Here is a 20,134-nt window from a genome sequence, read left to right on the forward strand (position 1 = left end):
ATCTATATTATACCAACCTGCCAGTAGTATATAATATATCTATTGTACCAACCTGCCAGTAGTATATAATATAACTATCTCTATTGCCTTGTTTATAGGTGTATAACAGAATATAACAATCACCAGTATAAAATACACCATGCATCTCTCCTGGTAATAAAACTAGATCACGATCTTCTACTCTATATATCTTATAAAAAATATATAAAGAAAACGGGGTTTTAACGTCCACTCAACACAATTAGGTCATCTGCCAATAATACTAAATTATGATCTACTATTCTCCATCTATACTAATATTTGTGACTGTAGTTTATTTGTCTGTACGTCTTTTCAGTGTTGGTGGTAATTACACTCGGGCTGTCCCCAGGCGGAAATCCGGTGTATTGGGGTAGTTCGGACGGAGGAGTAACATATATAGGCTTGGTGGCGATGGCCTACCACTTCCGCTTTCGGAGTTCATAGCTATACCCGTATAAAAAATTATACGAAAACGGGTTTTAACGTCCATTTAACACAATTAGGTGACTAACATATGATACAAAGTCATTAGTTTGAAGTGTTGTGCTATATATGCTAGAATTATTATTGTTATTATATTCCAATGTAAATAAACAGCACTATAGAGCTCCACTTATCCCAATGCCCCAGCAACAGTCACCCGATATATTACATTACAAATCTTCCGCAAAAATTATTTGCAAATTCGGATATTTATTTGTTGTATTGGAATTTTAGTTTGGTGCATTACCATCATCGTTAAATTTTGAGCAGGTGTGTAATTTATTAATGAAACTATAAATTTACGCCTCTAGCACCAAGGTCAGCTGTCTAGTCGTTCGGATGGGACGGAAAACCGAGGTCCTGTGCATTTGGAATTCGACATAAGAGTAGGCCGCAGTGCCGCTGACCTGGCAAAATTCCCCTTATAGCACACTGTATGACGTATACCCGTTTTCAGCAGCCCAGTCGGTGCAGAAAGGTAGGACGTTAAAGGCATTTTATTCATTTCTTAGGATTTTTGAATTCAGGTCCGAATTATCGGTGAAGTGATGGGTAAATTGTAACGGGCTTCTGCACGGAGAGGGTATGCTTATTTTATCTAAAGCACCTGTTATCATTTGCATTTTGGTATGGATAAGTTACAAATTTGAATAAATAATTTTACCTTGGTTTCACCTGAACCGTCGTCAGGTAATAAAGCGTCAGATTTTTGCGACTGCATGGAATGTAAATTAGTTACATCAAATTTCTCATCACTATATTCTGTAAAATTATCATATAAAATATAATCAAGTATTGCTAGTTAAAAAAGTTCAGAAAAAAAGAGTATATACTATTATACATCTCTAATTGGTGCCATGTTCGATTCCGGTGTTGACCAAGAAAGTTCGTTGGGACTGTCGTCAGACATGGTTAACCTTTGTCAGTAGTGCAGATTCGTTGACCATGAAGTCTGGGTTCAACCTCGGTGTTGGTCAAGAAGCTACCTCAGGATTTTGGTTTCCCCTTGGCAGCGGGGCAGGTAGGAGGGCCTTTGATGGAAAACTATCTAGTCGTTCAGATGGTAGGAAAACAGTTGGGATTTGAATTAAGAGTAGGCCGTAGCGTCGCTGCCCGGGCAAAGTTTCGCTAATATTAACTGTGTGGCATATTCCAGCCTTCATTATCTAGTTTGATGCAGGTAAGTATGACGCTCATTTCATTTCATTGGTGTCAGGGGCAATATGAATGAATTCTTAGATAGATTAACGTCCACTCTACACAAAGTAGGACATTTCGGAACTAACATATGATTCGATTTATCACAATAATTCGCTTGCGCGTAGGGGTCTTTAGTAGTGAGAGGAAACCGGAGGAAGGTGAGAAAACACACGAGGTTGTAACAGGATACCCTACTCCTTGTCACGTACAAGTGGGTAATCGAAACCAGGTCACTTGACCTTATGATCTAAAGCGTACGTGTGAAATCATTCCCCATCCCCCTGAATTCGTAAATAATATACAGGTGTTAGTTATATATACATACCAGCTACTGATCCTTGTCTTGGAGCTATCCCAAAATCAACCTGGATATTAGCATTGTTCCACGACGAAAAATATTGTTTAAATAATGGCGTTTCGGCACCTTCTACCAATTGACTTATTTGTGTCCATTGTGGATAACTTTTTTTCTTTAAAAATTCCTGTAAATTTAAAATTTAATGAAAGGATTATGATTTGAGACGGGTGGGATTTTATTTGAAGTGGGTAAGAATTTGAAAACAAAATCGATTCTAATCTCATACAACCAAACCAATATAGCTATGTGCAATACAGTGAATTGATATATTATTTGACCCGTGGTCATCGAAAGGGGTCTGGATTTGATGATTGCTTTTGGTAAATCCTGGCAATCGACCGTTCACTGTGATTACTACCAATTGCGTATAAATATTATAAAATGACAAACTATCGATGTATCAGCATACATTGGATTCTATCGTTTTCTAAGGGAGAGAAAAAGAAAAATGGGGTTTAACATCCACTGGACATAGACTAGGTCAATTCGGGACTGACATATGGTTCAATTTATTTTTCAATAATTCGCTTGAGCATAAAGGTCTTTAGCAGTTGGAAGAAACCGGAGGACCTAGAGAATACACTCGAGGATGGACAGGCGACTCTACTCCTTGGCGCGTACAACTGGGGAATCGAAACCACGCTAGTTGACTCAATGACAGACCTTATGATACAAAGCGCACCCCCCTCCCCGTTTTCTTAGAAATAAGTAAAGTCTTTTATATTTCTACATCATGAACGGTATACAAAACGTTCAATTAGACTTACAGTTGCATTTTGCCAAGCTGATTTCTTTTCGTTTTTGGTACATTCCTTACCGACCCAGATGTAGATACCACTTGGTCCTGAATCCAGAATGAAACAGTCCTGGAAGATAAACATTGAAATAAATAAAATGAGTTTTGCAAAATGACTGGAGGCCAAACATCTTCGTTTGGAGACGAAACATCCCTTACATGGGGCGAAACATCTTAGAATAGAGGCATTAAAACGTTGGTTTACCCAAGTTAAAAAGGAACTATCACTCACACCAACAAAATACTTGTAATTGATTTTCATCAATTTTATATTCAAAATAACATAAGACTCACATAAGTACTCATAAGCCCCAAATACAATAGATGTACCACGTGGTTTAGATTAGGATGACGTGCTATAATAAATACAGGTAACGTGTTTTAGACTGGGCTGATTGTTATGTTAAATACAATAGATATAACACGTGTTTTAGCCTCGATGTCGTGCTATGTTAAATACAATAGATGTAACACGAGTTTTAGGCTGGACGGCGTGTTATGTTAAATACAACAGACGCAACACGTGTTTTACTCCAATGCAACGAGTTACATGTTGTCCTTCGTAGTTTACTCATGTCAGTGGTGTCGGACAGAGGCCATGGCAAGGAACAGCGTCTAGTCGTTCGGACATGAAGATAAAATGAGGTTGCGTGTATACATTGGCGTGCACGCACGTAAAAGAATCTTTGGAAGTTGACATTCTATATATAGTTAGCTGTGGCACTCTGTCTATGGAAAATGTTCCTCGAGTCATAGCAGTCTGCGAATGCCCGTACCGTGTCTGAAAGCGAATGCCAACCCCCTCGTACGAGAGAGAAATGGGGTTTAACGCCCACTCGTGACAGACTAGGTCATTTCGGGACTAACGTATGGTTTAATTTTATTTCAATAATTCGTTTGCGCGCAGTGGGAGGAAACCGGAGGACCCAGAGAAAACCCCGAGGTTGGAAGGCAACCCTACTCCTTGTCACGTACAGCCGGGGATTCGAAACCACGCCAATTGACTCAATGACAGGCCTTATGATACAGCGCGCAGGTGCTAACCATTCGGCCATTGACCCCCCACCCGCCCCCATACGAACGTATGCCCGTCTTCATTATGCCAGTTTCGTTCACGTTCGTTGTCGAAATTAGTATTAACTTGTCCCAGTTTAGAATAAACGCCAACGTATGCTAAGGTGATTCAACTTGATTCTACGTTCTGTAAAATAGGTTCGGTTTTCTGTACTAACAAAATCTCCGGGCTTAACACAATATACGTTGATTATACAACTCGTTTTTATCAATAGCTTTCATTAATGATTCACATTACTGGCCAAATCAACTGCAGTCGAGGAATTAGCTAACGTTTTCATCCATACTACAATCTCAATATCCCGACAGGGGGCACTGCGATGCTTTTGAACGTGGGCCAAGAGTGATTAATCCATTACTAGATAATGTCTTTCATTGCTCGGCAGGGGGCGCTAGAAGTATTATACCAGACTTGTAGTGAACGTAATCACCTATTTAAAATAGCGACTTGATGTTAAGAGAATTCTGGGCTTCTTACTGCCTAATTAAATAATTTCATGATACTGATATTACCTCATGCAGAAACATTAGCGTATTACACAGGCATTCTTAGTGTTACCCGACCAGTGGGTGACAGACAGATAAAGAGAATGCAGGTTTGTAGGTACAATATATTGAAAAAAAAACCGATTATATTTAGATTACGGAAGGGCAAAAAGGATGGTACAACCAAGCCTACAGAAATATGACTTATTTTTAACTAAAATAATTTCGAATATTCCGTCTGTGAATTATTAGAGGTTTTGTTTAGTACAAGAAAGGCACAACAGAGAGTAAAATATTTAAAATATTGAAGTTTTACTCATTAACTTACGTTAGAATCCAGATCTTCTCTGTTTAAAGGTTTGCTTCCAACTTCTTCCATTTCCAGACTTCCTGATGCATCAGATACCCTAAGTTAATATTCAATGGACCGGTGTTATAAATTAATTTATCACTTAACGCCGATATATAAAAGGTTATATAACCAACTTTTGAAAAGATTTTTATGAATAATATAGAAAAAGGCTATGTATATATTTACAATTCAGGTTTCCAAAATTCAGAGTTTTAAAGGGCCAATCTCGATTATATTTTGGAGAATAAAACTGCTTAATTTTGTGTGAAAAGCCCTTAAAATCTCTTAGGGCCGAGCAACTAACTCAATAACTTGTTTTCAAACAACTTAAACCCGTCAGTCTTCATCTGGAAATGGAGACCGGTGCCCCAAGCTGTATTATACAGTGTCTGGATAAAATAAGACTTTTATTCCATAAAAATAACGCGTAGGCAAACTTTACCGTTGGTCAACAAGTACAGAACATTCATCACGCACCGTTTTGACGTCTAAAGGAACGGTAATAGATTATCAGGTCACCCGACGAAAAAAATGACCCGAAATCTTAAAAGGGTTACGTGTCCGGATAAGCGGTTTTGACGTTCACATCCAAACGACTCAATATTTTGAGCTGAAATTTAGAGACAAAGTAAATACATGATTCCTCTATATGTTTTGGCGCTTAAAAATGTCATGCGTACACGGACTTTTATTTCTGAGACTTTGTTAAAACTGGGATGATCCCTTTAAATAATTGTTTAATTAAAATTGTACCATATTATGTTAGTCCCAAAGTAACCTAGTTGGTGTCGACTGGATGCTAAACCCCACTTGTCTCCCCCTCCATCTCACCGTTCCCCTTTATAAATTCGTACCTGTAAAGTTTAACGGTATTCTGTTCCGTTCGTTCAAATTCATGATCGTCTCCACCAGTATCCTCATCGCTTATCTGCCCTTCCGATCCCAGAGCTTTGAAAAATTTAGTATCACGGTCCCATTTTTCTTCTGATCAAATAAAACATAAACAAGCATAATAAAATGGCTGATCGTCGTGTGACATTATTAATATTCTAGTCGCGACTATCAAAAATAAATTTAAGTCTGTGTAATGGAGAAAACTAAGTGAAAACATCAAATGGCTATTCGTGGAATAACGTCGACTGTCAAAAAAAACACCAAACAGTTAGAAATCGGTAAAGAATAGGCGGGAACGCCGCTGTCCGGGGAAATTCGTTATCATAGCACACTGCATGGAGTGTGTTCCCTTCATTAGGCTGGTTGAAGCAGCAAAAATAAGCCTTTAAATTTCATTTCGTTTGTTTTCAAGGTGCAGCGGACGCGTATTGAAGTGTTTTACTCTAACACTTGTCCATTGTTGTTCAGTTATCGTGGTAATGCTAAACAACAACAGTTAACGTGGTAATGGTAAACAATAACAGCTAACGTGGTAATGATAAACAACACAGTTAACGTGGTAATGGTAAACAACAATAGTTAGCGTGGTAATGGTAAACAACAACAGACAACGTGGTAATGTTAAGCAACAACATACAACGTGGTAATGGTAAAACACAACAGAAAACGTGGTAATGGTAAACAACAATAATTAAGGCGGGACATGTAATTGTAAACAACACAGTTACCGTTGTTAAAATAGCCAGCATCACCTTACCTACAAATAGCACCTGGGCTTTACCGCCGCGTTCTTCATCTTTGATTATCTTTGCCACTTCAGCTGCCTACAACAAGACAACAATTTAATCAATTATATTTTGCCAGTCTGATTTATTAGGAGTACTGCCAGGGATGTGGCCCTGGGGTCAGCACTTTACAAAAAGCAGAGCAAGATATTGGGACTTTGACATATCCAATTTTGCTAGTAATATTTTATATTGAACAATAGCCATAACACGGTCAGGTATTAGTTTTAAAAATGTCAATAAAACAATAAATAATGAATTCCATACTTATAAATGACCATCTTCACCCGTAATAACCCCCCCCCCCCAAAAAAAAAAAAAAAGAAAACAAAACAAAAAACAAACAAAAAAAACAAAACAAAAAACAAACAAAAAAAACAAAACAAAAAAAAAACCCACAAAAACCCCCAAAACAAACTGGTCTGGATTAACTATAGCGATCATTCAACAAAGCTTCATAATATATCTCTATAATTCAAGTTCATTTTGTATTTGCATTTATCATGTTTTAGGTCTAGGGATACTGACTGGTTTAATAGTTTATTTCTATAAATATATAATTTTTATAATTTACCGAATATTATATCCACTGAAGACAAGGATAGGTCGGAATTCATGATAATATTAAGACAATGAAGGACATTTTTCCATAATTTGTCATTTTTTTCACACTCGACAAATATGTGACTGATGGTTTCCACACAATCTTTACAAAATGTTTTGTTGTATCATGATTTAAACTTAGTAATATTATATAAAATAGTCCCGGGCCGGGCCACGCCCCTGGCCTGTTCTAGCCAAAGAGAATTGGTAGATAGGAAATGGAGTGTATTTAATTTGCCAAGAATAAAAATCTAGATAAATGGTTCCCTTCGCCCTTCTTCTTTAAACAATTTCACTTTACTGATGCGATAACCTGTCGCTTTGCTTTTGATCTGGACCAGCCCCCCCCCCTCCCCTAACACGCATATCACCGATTTGTTTCCGACATTACCGATTTAGATTTCCTCATCCCTATACCTCGACAGCTTGGTGTTAGGCGACTCAACCATCAGCCGGGTGTGAGCATGTTATGCATATAAAAATGGATATGACCATTTTTATAAAGAACTTACAGAATGGGTTCTGAATGGGGAAGTATCTTGATCCCCACTCGGCGGAATCAGACACGTCGTTAGACCATCCACCAAGATCTGATTATTTTTTAAAAGAAACTTACAGAATGGATTCTAAATGCGGGAAAAAATTTTGATTCGCACTCGATGGAATCACACCAAGAGTTAATTATATGGATTTGTATAGTAAAAGAAGTGAGAAAGTTACAATATCGCCAACATTACCTTTAGTTTTTCCCTTTTAGTACTTTTAGGTCCAACCCAGATAAAAATGGTTAAACCAGAATCCAATATAAACACATCACCTTGATTTAATGAGCTAACATCACATTTCACCTGTAATTTATAAACAACAGTATAACTCTACAGTCAGTACAAACCATACATCACCCACTCTTTCAGAACACAAGGCACCACTTCTCATTTGGTCTTTAATAAACAACTACGGCCTCGCAAATTTTCTGTAACCGGCCCTTACCAGTACTTAGATCCAACAAAAACTCACCGGTTTCACCACTTGTTAGCGGTACAAGACAGATTACGGACAATGAAGAGTGTCCAGTCTTTCGGATGGGGCGCAATATCAAGATCGCGATTTAAGTCCTTTGATTTGGTCCTGCATTTGGTGCCGAGGAGCTATTACAAAATCTTGCCTCCTTCCTGCGACCAGCCCACGCCACTTCCCTTATTGTACCCAGACTGAACAGGGTAACCTCGGGCAAAGCATAACAAATAACGCTGGTGGGCATTTTCAATAATGGCTCCAGGAATTTTAGATTAATTAATGTTTTTAGGTGTTCATTAAAATTAGACATTCGAGTATTTATTATCTAAGAAAACAATCTTGTAGGACATTCTGAAACGGTTCTTGGAGATTTAAATTGATTCAGGTTTCAACTGAGAAAATAATATTGGTTGACATATTCTGTAATGATTCCCGTAGTTTTAGATAGATTCATGTCTTTAAGTCTTCACTGCATGAATATCGTAATCTAAATATATTTGACTGTAAGCCTGATAGTGAGTACACAGTTGGCTCGCTAACTAGAGATCCCGGTGTTGGCCGGGAAAGCTCATCGATATTTTCCGGCATGGATCCCTCTTGTCAGTGGCGCAAGAAACAGGCTGCCTGGCAAAGGACAATGCATACTCGTTCGGATGGGACTATAAACCGAGGTCCTGTGTACATATTAAAATAACCCTTGACAATTGCCGCTGTCCAGGCAAAATATCCCCATAGCACACAGTATGACGTATGCCCGTCTTAATTGGCCCCAATCAAAGTAGAAATGAAGTCAATGGATCTATAAATTCTATGAACACGTTAAAACCCTGAGTCAGTTTTCGGGAACTAAGCAACCGCGGCCCCTTGACGCCTAATAAATACGTGTCATCTCACCTGTCTAACCCGGACATTACGTTTTCCTTTAACTTGCATTAACCTTTTTTCATAAACACCTCGTTCTACCTTGGTAAAACCAGATTCAACTCCTCCATCTAAATATCTGATAACACAAAACAACATATCCTTAAAGCTATAGATTCTCCGCCATCTTATTATCTGATAACGTTAAACATTAAACACTTAAAGCCAGATTACTCAATATAAATGTCCGTTAAAATTAACTAGATTCCCCAATCTAAATATTAACAATGATGAAAGCTTCAAGTGATATTGAACAAGACAAGAGGTGATAGGGCGAGAAAATGGGGTTTAACGTCCACTCGACTCAAACTCGGCCATTTCGTGACTATCAAACGGTTCAGTTTTATTTCAATAAACATCGCGTGTGCGTAGTGGTCTTTGGCTGTGTATGTGTGTGTGGGGGTGGGGTGGGGAGGAACGGAGGACCCGGAGAAAACCCACGATGTTGGACGGGGAATCGAAACCACGCAACTTGACTCAGTGACAGACCTTGTGATCTAACGCGCACGCGTTAACCATTCGGTCACCCAACCCGACTATTAAACAAAGGTAAAATCCAATGGGGTCCAATTCCAATTTGCCATCACTAAATGTTCCTCAGGATTTCTAGTCGCCCAGTGTACACATTGTCGTGTACACATTGGCGTGCACATAAAGAACCCTTGAAAATTGGAATTCGAATAAGAGTAGGTCGTAGTACCGTTGTCAGGGCAAAATGTCCCCTCATAGCACACTATATGACGTATTCCCGTTATCATTAGCCCTGCCCGTACAGAGCCGTAAGGGCTAAATCCCATTTTATTACATTCCAGAGATGCATGCCCAATGTTGTTGTTCTTGATTGTTTAACGCCCACTTTAACCGAGGTTGATATCGCAAACAAGTTGTCTTATTTTTATTATCTTTCCCGTGGGAGGAAACCGAAGTACCCATGAGGTTGAGAAGATGCCCCTATTTCCAACCTACATACGCTCACACCAGTTATCGAAACTATAACTGCAAGCCAGAGGTGACCGGCCAGCTAGAGTTAGAAGCGTGACACTAGCAGACTATCCCAACATGCCCAAGTCAGCTTAAACAGTTCAATAGTCGAGTTTGTTTAAAGGGAGATAACTATAAACGGACAACTTACTTGATTCCCTTTTTGAAGTAAGATAAAAATAATTTACTCTCGTGATCCTGAACCTGAAATTGATAAATGTATTACACAAATAACAATACACAGATGAAAAAATCGGGTTGTCAATGATGATTTGTGTCACATATCACGAATATTCGTACTGTTATTTGGGGGGGGGGGGGCAATAACAGTGCTTTTAAAGTTCTCTTTTAAAATTCAGTTACAATTTACAAGGTTTGTGTGTCAGATTCACATCCTTAATGAATGTTGGCTAGAGGATATCAAAACAAACCCATACACAGAATATCAATGGTGTTTGGATGGGTGCGAGTTAGAATTGTGGTGCGTAACGCCGTGCCCCATGTAAGTTAATAAAATTTGGATACATGATTCTTAAAGAAACCTGAACGCTTTATGTCATGTTCAAGAATAGTATTTAACACACGACACTGACTCAGTTTTAATCCATAGGTTAACACACTTGCTATCAAATGTAATCTAAAAAAACATTTTCACATCTAGAGCTTATTCTATTTGTGCAAATGAGTTTAATCGGGCCTACACAGGTAACATCAACGGTAAGTTTTATGTACTCATTTCCCTGTTGCAAAAGAAACTCCTGAAATACTGGCCAATTTTGTTAAAGATATAATGATTATTATGTAAGAGCTAAATATTTGCCTATTGCAGATCTTTTTGTTGGCTTCAAATCTTATATTAAGTACCATTTAGACATTTAGTCAGATGAAAAGCCCACAATTAACACCCTAGACCATCCGATGGCCGAAATTTAAATGGATTTTAAAAAAAATAACTATAATACCGTTGCTACGATAATAAACGATCAGCGCTACATCTTTAAACAGGCATTATTTTCCCCAGAATAAAATAATTTGAATGTTATATTGTATATATTTATTTATCATTATCTCTTTTTGAACTATTATAACAAGAAAGGTCAGTTCGTCATCTAAATCTTTCATAATGTAGCTTTAAGTTGTAAAATATCGTACCGCTAAAGCAAATATTGCATAAGTTAACAGTAGACATACCTCTCGATACTGAACTGGTCCTCCTCCCAGATAATCATCCAACTCCACGGTTTTATAGGCAGCAACCCCCTGTTCATCCTATATAATATCATACAAAATAGATAGTGTTAATCTGAAGAATATCTCCTTATTTCTACCGCCCTTGTCGTTGGTTAGTGCTAAATGATAAGGCCAGCTCAATTTTTCGCCAAGGGCTAGAGCTAATTCCAACCCTAACCCTAACCCTGGACCTAGCCCCAATGCTTACCCTAACCCCAACCCACAACCTCGCCAGCAATCATGTGCCCTAACCTTATTTACATCTCAGCGACCTTGACAAAAATTGAACTGGCCTTAACAAATAGATTTAACCCTTGAGTTCCTTTTCTATAGGGTATCCATGTACAAAATCGTTTGGTCATCTAAACTGTTACTATGTTAAAGCGAGATTCCCCTGTGCTCCCTAGGTAGAGACTGTAGCATGGTTTTTGAGGAATGAAATGTGGTTTCTAGTCAGAGTCCTGTTATATCGTTTATTGAGATCCCAAACCCAAGGTCGTGTGACACGAACACACGCCATATTAATAACAATAATACATGTATGTAGAGTATAGCTTCAAGGCCGGACTAAAGCCGGGGTGAGGCGTGGGGGGGGGGGGGGAGCTAACTGGGCTGCCAAATAAAGCTATCTATCTACCACATACTGACACACACATTGCATTTGTGTGAGTGTGACATTGACATTGATCAGAATACGCCCTCTTTTCACTGTTTTCAGCCAGGAGCCCCATGCAAGCTTAATCCGTTAATCCGGTCATGTATTAAAAGGTTAAGATTTCAGCAGGTCTTCTGCAAAATGCAAAAAAAATATCTGTAGATAAAATGGAGTACTTGCCTGTGACGTGTCTTTTCCTAACCAGAAATGTAAATTCCACTGTAATTTATTACTATTCGGTAACTTCTTCGTCTGAAAATACATACAAACAGAATACAATGTTAATGCCATCAGACGGGGTGTGCAATTTTGCCCGGAAAGTGGCGTTACCGCCTGATCTTAGTTGAATTCTAAAGAACGGCCAAGGGTTCTTTTACGTACACGCCAACGAAATATCAACGTATATATTAATCTTTGAGTGGCATTTAGCGATCTGGAAACACATTAACAGAACACAGTTTTTATGGGATACAATCACTAGTTTTTATTCTGAAAGCACGACGTTTGATAACGATAAGAGGATACTTGTCGAAACATCGTGCTTTTAGAATAAAACTTGTGATTGTATCCCATAAAAACTGTGTATATATTAACATATTTTTGAAGGAAATACATCGTTAACACACAAGACAGACTCGTGACGTCACTCAAGGAGACAGATTGTCTTTTAGAGATACCTTCACAATTTTGTATTTTGCGCGTATTTTTTGGAGAATCCAATATTTTTCTAGTCAGATTCCTAACATATACCGAAATTGCCATACTTTTATTGGAAATGTCTACCCGATAAATACGGCCAAGAAAATGTATCTTTAAAAAACAATATTGGAAATAGCTACTCGATGAATACGACCATGGGAGTTTATCCTTTATAACCTTATTGCTTAATCTTTAAGTGGCATTTAGGGGACGATAAAAAGACACCTGTCGAAACTTCGTGCATTTAGAATAAACCAGTGATTATTTCCTATAAAAATTGTGTTCTGTTACCTTTATTGCTACTTAAACGTAAACAGAAATATAAAATATTTTAATACTTAATGCGAATAACAACAGGGGAGAAGACAACCTAAAAATATTCAATATATATAGCATCATACTTTAAAAAGTAGAATCACGGGTATATATGGAGATTTGCCTTTAGGATATGTGGATTTAGAATGACATATTTGTATCTCATAGACCGTGAAATTTAATTAATGTACATAAAGTCATCCATCAGTCATAGGCCTGCAGAATTCATGACCTAAATATTAGTATTTATTAAAATAAATACATGTCCAATTCCATTTCATGTATTAATTTATTTTGTAAAACCGGTATATTGCATCCGTAAAATGGGTATATTTGGTATTGAGTATTTTACATCTGTAAAACTTGGCATATTTGGTATTTAGTATATGACATTCGTAAATCTGGGCAGGGTCGCCTGTCCAACCTCGTGGGTTTTCTTAGGGTCCCCCAGCTTCCTCACACAGCTAAAAGACCCCTAAGCACAAACGAAAAGTATTGAGATAAAATTGAACCATATGTTAGTCCCTAAATGACCTTGTTTGTGTCGAATGGACACTACACTCTCTTTCCGTGTGTTTGTCTAAATCCTACATTAGTATAGTGGTAAATATTATAATATTTCAAAATCAATATTCAACCTGATATACTAATGGTTTTATAAATAGTCGAGGTCACAGCTGTATAGGGTTGACACCACTTATTATTGACGAATTAAATAGTGTTGCGACTTATATACTTTCTTTATGAATGAAAATACTACTATTATTTGTAACAAAGCGAAGCGATCCAACTAAACCTGCCTGGTATGGATTTTTAAATTTAAGATTAAAGAGAGAGAGAGAGAGAGAGAGAGAGAGAGAGAGAGAGCAAAAAGGAAATTGGGTTTAACGTTCGCTAGACACAAACTAGGTGATTTAGGGACTAACATATGGTTCAATTTCATATCAATAATTCGCTAGCGTGTAGGGTTTATTAGCTGCCAGAGCCAGAGGAAACCGGATGACCCAGAGAAACCCATGAGGTTTGGCAACTCACCCTACAGTTACGTATATAGGGTGGACTTTATATCCCGTTATACGTGATCCTTGAGAGAGTTACTGGTTAGTGCCCCCCCCCCCCCCAATCCACAAGAATGACAAATGAAATGAAATGGGTTTTACGTCCTACTACGCCATACAGTGTGCTATGAGGGAACATTTTACCAGGACAGCGGCGATACGGCTTACTCTCATATCGAATTCCAACTGACAAGGGATCTGTTACGTGCACGCCAGAGTGTACACGGGACCTCGGTCTTTTGTTCCCATCCGAACGACTATATCTTGTCCCTTGCCAGACCCTCTGCCCGGCATCACTGACAAAGGGGAAGCATGCCGGAAAATCTCGATTAACTTCCCCGGAAAATCCCGATTAACTTCTTCGGCCATCACCGAAATCGAACCCGTGACCTCCAGTTTAATTAGCCAACGTCTTACTCGCTAAGCCACTGCGACTCCCACACAGCAATGCCACCTCAGCAATGTATAGAATGTGTTATATAATTGTAAAAACAGATATAATGTAATTTTAGGTATAAACAAATATTATATAAAATGTACTTTTACTTACGTATAGACATATATAAGAATCCCCAGAATAAAAGGTACCATAAGAACTTTTATCTTGAGCAACCACCTTTAATTTCTGAAAAAACAAAAAGAGAACAACAAATTCAAATAAGATTATGAAAAGTTTGCTGTTTTATTGATTTCAAATATATGATTTTCCAGTGGTGAGTTGATTCAAATGGAAATGAAATTATTTCGAATTTCAACGGTTGATGGTTCTTTTACGTGCGCAATGTACCGTGATTTTCCGAGCCATTCGAAAGTCCACACACTGTTCCATGTCAGGGCATTAGTCTCGCACCACTTTTATTGGGAAACCAAGCCGGAAAATCGAATCCTGGGCCCCCGAGTTAGCGATCAAGCACCTTTGTCACTGAAGCACCATGGCTCATATCGCTCCAAAGAACACTTCGTTTTATATTATTCTCGGGTACAGACTTTGTGATTTGATGGTATAATTGAACTAAAAACATATTCAAACTAATTTATCTGTCAACCCCTCTCCAAAGATGCCGCAAGAATCTATTTTAAGAACCCTTTTTTGTCAAGTGACTTGATTGAGGGATACGTCATTTAGAGTATGTATTTGTCGTTAGTCGCTGTCTATTTACCATCAATATCGAACTAAATTGTTTGATTAACCTTCTCACACCCGTTGGCCATTCGATCAATACATGAAGTGTGTCTTTCTTCACTCCAAGAGACAATCTGTCAGTGATACCCTGTCGTTTTTGTCCTAGTATTTGTGTAGTTAGATTGGGTGTCTCTACTTTCCATTACCATACTGTTATTAGAAATAATACCCCGGAGATAGTTACATGGGGATGTATCTTTAGATTCAAATATTGTAAAATGATCATTAGTGAGATAGAGAGAGAACTGAGGTTTAACGTCCATTCGACACAAACTATGTCATTTCGGGACTAACATATGGTTCAATTTTATTTCAATAATTCGCTTGAGCGTAGGAGTCTTTAGCAGTTGGAGTAAACCGGAGGACCTTGTCGTGTACAAGTGGGGAATCCAAACCACGCCACTTGACTCAATGACAGACCATTCTGCCACCCACACTCTTTAAATGTTTATCAGGCATATCCTTCTTCCGACAGGTTGAAACTTCAAGAGGGAAGGGTTTGTATTAAGTAGATGGAAACGTAAGTAATATCTCTATATGGTTATACTTCCGTCTTTCCATGTCAAGTATACATTCATGGTCAACTTACTATTAGACAATCATATTAATTATGAGCACAATAAAAGCTTGTCTTAAAATAGCACATTTACAACTGATAAAATAAATTTAAAGGGAACTTAGTCATTCATATCATAACAGGCTGTTAGTCATTTTTAACAGCAATATCACTCTGTGTGACCAAAATTGGTATCAGGTTGTGAGTGAAGACAAATGAAATGAAGACAGTCACGAGGAAAACATTACCTTTCCTTTGTCGAAGCGACATATTCCACGTGTGCTAGACGTTCCTTGTCAGTCCATCCATATTGTTCTGCCGACAAGGGGGAATCCCGATTGTTAAGTGTAAATATTAAGGCCAACTGCAGATTTGGTGAATGGTCACGAGAGGTAACCTTAGACCTAACCCTAACCCTTACCCTAGCCCGAATCCACAATCTCGACAATCACGTGCCCTAACCTTATTTACATCTCGCGACCATGATCAAATCTGCAGTTGGACTTAATATTTAGACCTAAACATCTCACGCTTTGTCGCCTCATTCACTTAGCCACGGTGGCGGCCGATATACAAGCCGTAACGTAAACCTTTAACGCACAGCATTGACATTATAGATTTATAATATTACAGACAATGAACGGCACTTTAGTGTCAAATAATATGCTGTTTTATAAATGATATCGATTTCAGCGGCTGTGTGAATACAATTATATATTTAAATTAGCTTTAATACCATATTTAAAGATACAATCGTCAGTAAAAACGACCAAATGAAATGGGGGTTTAACATACTACTTTTCTGCTCCGAACAGGGGTAATGAAGACGGGCATACACCCTGCAGTGTACTATGAGGGTAATTTTGCCCTGACAGCGGCACTACGGCGGCAGAACAGTAGGACGTTAAACCCCATTTCATTTCATTTCATTTGTATCGAATTCCAACTGTCAAAGGATCTTTTACGTGCACGCCAATGTGCACACGGGACCTCGGTTTTTCGTCCCAACCGAACGACTAGACAGCTGTCCTTTTCAGGCCCTCCGTCCTGCATCCCCGACAAGGGGGAACCACGCCTAAAAGCGACCAAGTTCAATCAATCGACATTCCTCGATGCCTTAAAAAATCAGATTTAAAAATAAACAACATAGAAAAACCTCTAAATTCTCACCTATCAATCAACTATCGGCAATAGAACTCGGGGCATGTCCTAATAATTGCGTGGGCTTATAGACTATTCTAATTAGGTCAGAAAACATACACTAATACATTATATTAAATTAGGTTTGGTGTTTGGTGGCCGAATGTTGCTTATCCCCCCCCCCCCTCAACGTGCGCTTTAGATCATAACGTATGTCACTGAGTCAAATGGCGTGGTTTTGATTCTCAGCTTGCACGTGACAAGGCTTATGGTTGCCTGTTCAAAACAGTGGGGTTTCTCCAGGCCCTCCGTTTTCCGCCCACTGCTAAAGATCCCTACGTGCATGCGGATTATTGAAATAAAATTGAACCATATATGTTAGTCCAGAAATGACCTAGTTTTTGTTGCGCGGACGTTAAACCCCCACCCTCTCTCTCTTTTTCTCAAGTTTTATTAAAAACTTATCTATTAAAACAATATCTATCTATATTTATTAGCTTATATATTTGGTACATGTCACTTATTTCTGTGTAGCGGGTTCCTTATTGTTGAAAGCTTGAGAGGGCAACCCCTCAACCCCTAGCGTGGGGCACATTAAGGACAAGGAGCCCTGTTGGGTCAAATGGCTCTTGTCGTGTATGTTTAGGGAAATCCCCCTGCATTTCATCAAGTTGTTTTCATTTTAAAAAGAATGTGATATCCATTAATAATCTTCCTTCATAAATATTCATGAGGATATTTATTTATTATTGATATCACACAACAACACAACTCTACTTAGTATATACCAACAATATCAAACATTGTTTAAAATAAACCCATAAACGTGTATAATTATTGTATGACTTATCACTTTTATTGCTTGTTCATGTCGTGAGTAACGCATGGTGGCTCACTAACAAGGAAGATCAACCCCGGTGTTGGCTGAGAAAGTTCGTCATATTTTCATGCGTCGTTTCCTCTTGTCAGTGGTGCAGGAACAGGGTCTAGTCAACCGGGTAGGGACGAAAAACCGCGGTTTCGTGTACATATAAGAACCCCTTGGTAGTTGGAATTAGACGAGTATGCAGAAACGCCGGTGCCGGGGCAAAATGACCCATGTCCCCCGGTTGGTGCCGAGAAATAGAATGTTAAAAACCTTTAATAATAAGATTTAAAGACTAGGTTATACCAGTGTTTTCTAGCATTCGATAAATATTGGGGCCATGGCGACTAAGTGAGTAAGACGTTTGCTTGCTAGCCTGGAAGTCACGGGTTCGTTCCCGGTGTTGGCATAGAAAGTTCATCTGGATTTTCCGGCGTGGCTTTCCCTTTGTCAGTGGTGCAGGACGTAGGGCCTGACAAGGACAGCTGTCTAGTCGTACGGGTGGGACTAAACATCGAAGTTCCGTGTACACATTGGTGTGCGTGTAAAAGATCCCTTGGCAATTGGAATTTGATATAAGAGTAAGCCTTAGCGTGCGCAAAATTTCCCTTATAGCACACCGTATGAGGTATGTCCATCGTCATTAGCCCAGTCAGAGCAGAACAGTAGGCCGTTAAAACCGATTTCATTTCGATGAATCTAGAGCATATCAAATCGCGCAAAATAAATGATCTATTATACGTACAATTAAACGATATTTAGCCTATGGCTTAAATTAGTATTACACTAGATCAGGTTTGGAAGTATTCTTGATTGTCATACTTCACATGGTGAAACGCAATGCTTTAGACCAGTTAGTGACTGATTGACTTACCGCGATTCGAAACAGGAATAATTGTCGAGTATAAACGCAGATTGTTTAAAGTAAAGTTTTAACAAACGTTGAATTAATTATAAGGAAACCAGTCAGCAATTATCAACCATGTAAAATACCCAAAATAGACAGATTGCTATTGTGTAATTATCATATCCTGTCACGTGCACAGTATTTATCACCCACTTAGATTAAACCAGGGAGTAATAGTAAAATATCTTCGACCACGTGTAGATGAATTAGTCATGTTGAACAAATTGTCTCTTCATTTCACAGAAATTAAAAATGAAATGAAATAGGGTTTAACGTCTTACTTTTCTGCTCAGACTGGGATATGAATTTAATAAAGACGGGCCGGGCCATACGCCATGCAGTGTGCTGTGAGGGAAATTTTGCGCGGGCAGCGGCACTACGGCCCCTTATATTGATTTCCAACTGTCATGCTATTTTTCACAGGAGCTCAGTTTTTCGTCACATTTGCATGAATATACGTTGTCCCTTGCCAGTCCTCCCGTCCTGCACCACTGACAAGAGGAAACCATGCCGAAAAATCCCGATGAGCGTTCTAGGCGGCCAACATCAGGATCGAACACGGGACATGCAGATTAGCGAGCCAACGTCTCATAAATTACTTACTCGGATGGGACGAAAAATCAAGGTCCCATGTACACATTGGCGTGCATGTAAAAGATCCCTTGACATTTGGAATTCGTGATAAGAGTAGGCCGTAGCACCGCTGCCGGACAAAATTTCCCTTATAACACACTATATATGGCGTATCGCCGTCTTCATTAGCCCAGTAGCGCGTTAAACCTCATTTCATGTCATTTCACCCGTCTTCATTAGCCCAGTCAGAGCAGAAAAGCAGGACTTTAAAACCCATTTCTTTTCATTTTCATGCCATGTCTTTATTCTCACATGTGTTGTTCGAACTAGTATTAAATATGAATTATCAGTTAATAAATACATGTCGATGTTGCTTTATTAATTCACGATATGCATGTATATAACATATATTAATTCACGTTATGCATGTATATAATATATTACTAATACAGGCTGTTATATAGGTTGTCACTTATCGGAAATAATATAACACAACCAGTCTATTAAAAACCCGACATTTATCATCTTAGCTACACAAATCAATAATTACAATTTATTTACTGAAAATAATTAAAGATTTAAATCTACTGTACCTCAATTCGCCATATTTCTAATCCTTCAATTTGGCCAGCGTTATCAAAAGCTGGGTCTGACGCCATTTTGTCGATTTGGCTCAAATGAGGAACTTATTTAATATGATTGTGAAGTTAATGAAAGTAGGCGTGGTTTCAATATCTATAAATCAAGTGGATTCAACCACCTGTTACATGGTAATAAACGCATCGGTAATTTACATATTCAGGTGTATTATAGTCTTTTGTTATTACAATACCATCTAATACAAGACATTATACGCTATTGAATGTGCTGCACGTTAACGATCCCCTGTATTATATTCTATTATTATTACAATACCACCTATTAGTAGACCTTATACCCTATTGATTATTGATTTTGCATGCTGTATGGAATGTGGTGCACG

The 20,134-nt window shown here is 38.4% G+C and overlaps 1 protein-coding gene across 1 annotated transcript; it reads right to left on the minus strand.

Moving 5' to 3' along the window:
• Positions 1–7: 7 nt before the first annotated feature.
• Positions 8–19,847, minus strand: LOC126812547 (actin depolymerising venom protein gelsolin 1). The gene is made up of 14 exons (XM_050539004.2): positions 19,746–19,847; positions 14,479–14,553; positions 12,037–12,108; positions 11,163–11,240; positions 10,123–10,175; positions 8,964–9,069; positions 7,790–7,900; positions 6,422–6,488; positions 5,625–5,754; positions 4,747–4,825; positions 2,830–2,928; positions 2,030–2,186; positions 1,169–1,266; positions 8–190 (listed from the first exon to the last, which is right to left on the minus strand). Exons 1-14 carry the CDS (start codon positions 19,809–19,811, stop codon positions 8–10), a joined length of 1,374 nt encoding a protein of 457 aa, XP_050394961.1. The 5' UTR covers positions 19,812–19,847.
• Positions 19,848–20,134: the final 287 nt, after the last annotated feature.

This window comes from Patella vulgata, chromosome 2 (genome assembly GCF_932274485.2).
Source record: "Patella vulgata chromosome 2, xgPatVulg1.2, whole genome shotgun sequence".
Classification (NCBI taxonomy): Eukaryota; Metazoa; Mollusca; class Gastropoda; family Patellidae; genus Patella; species Patella vulgata.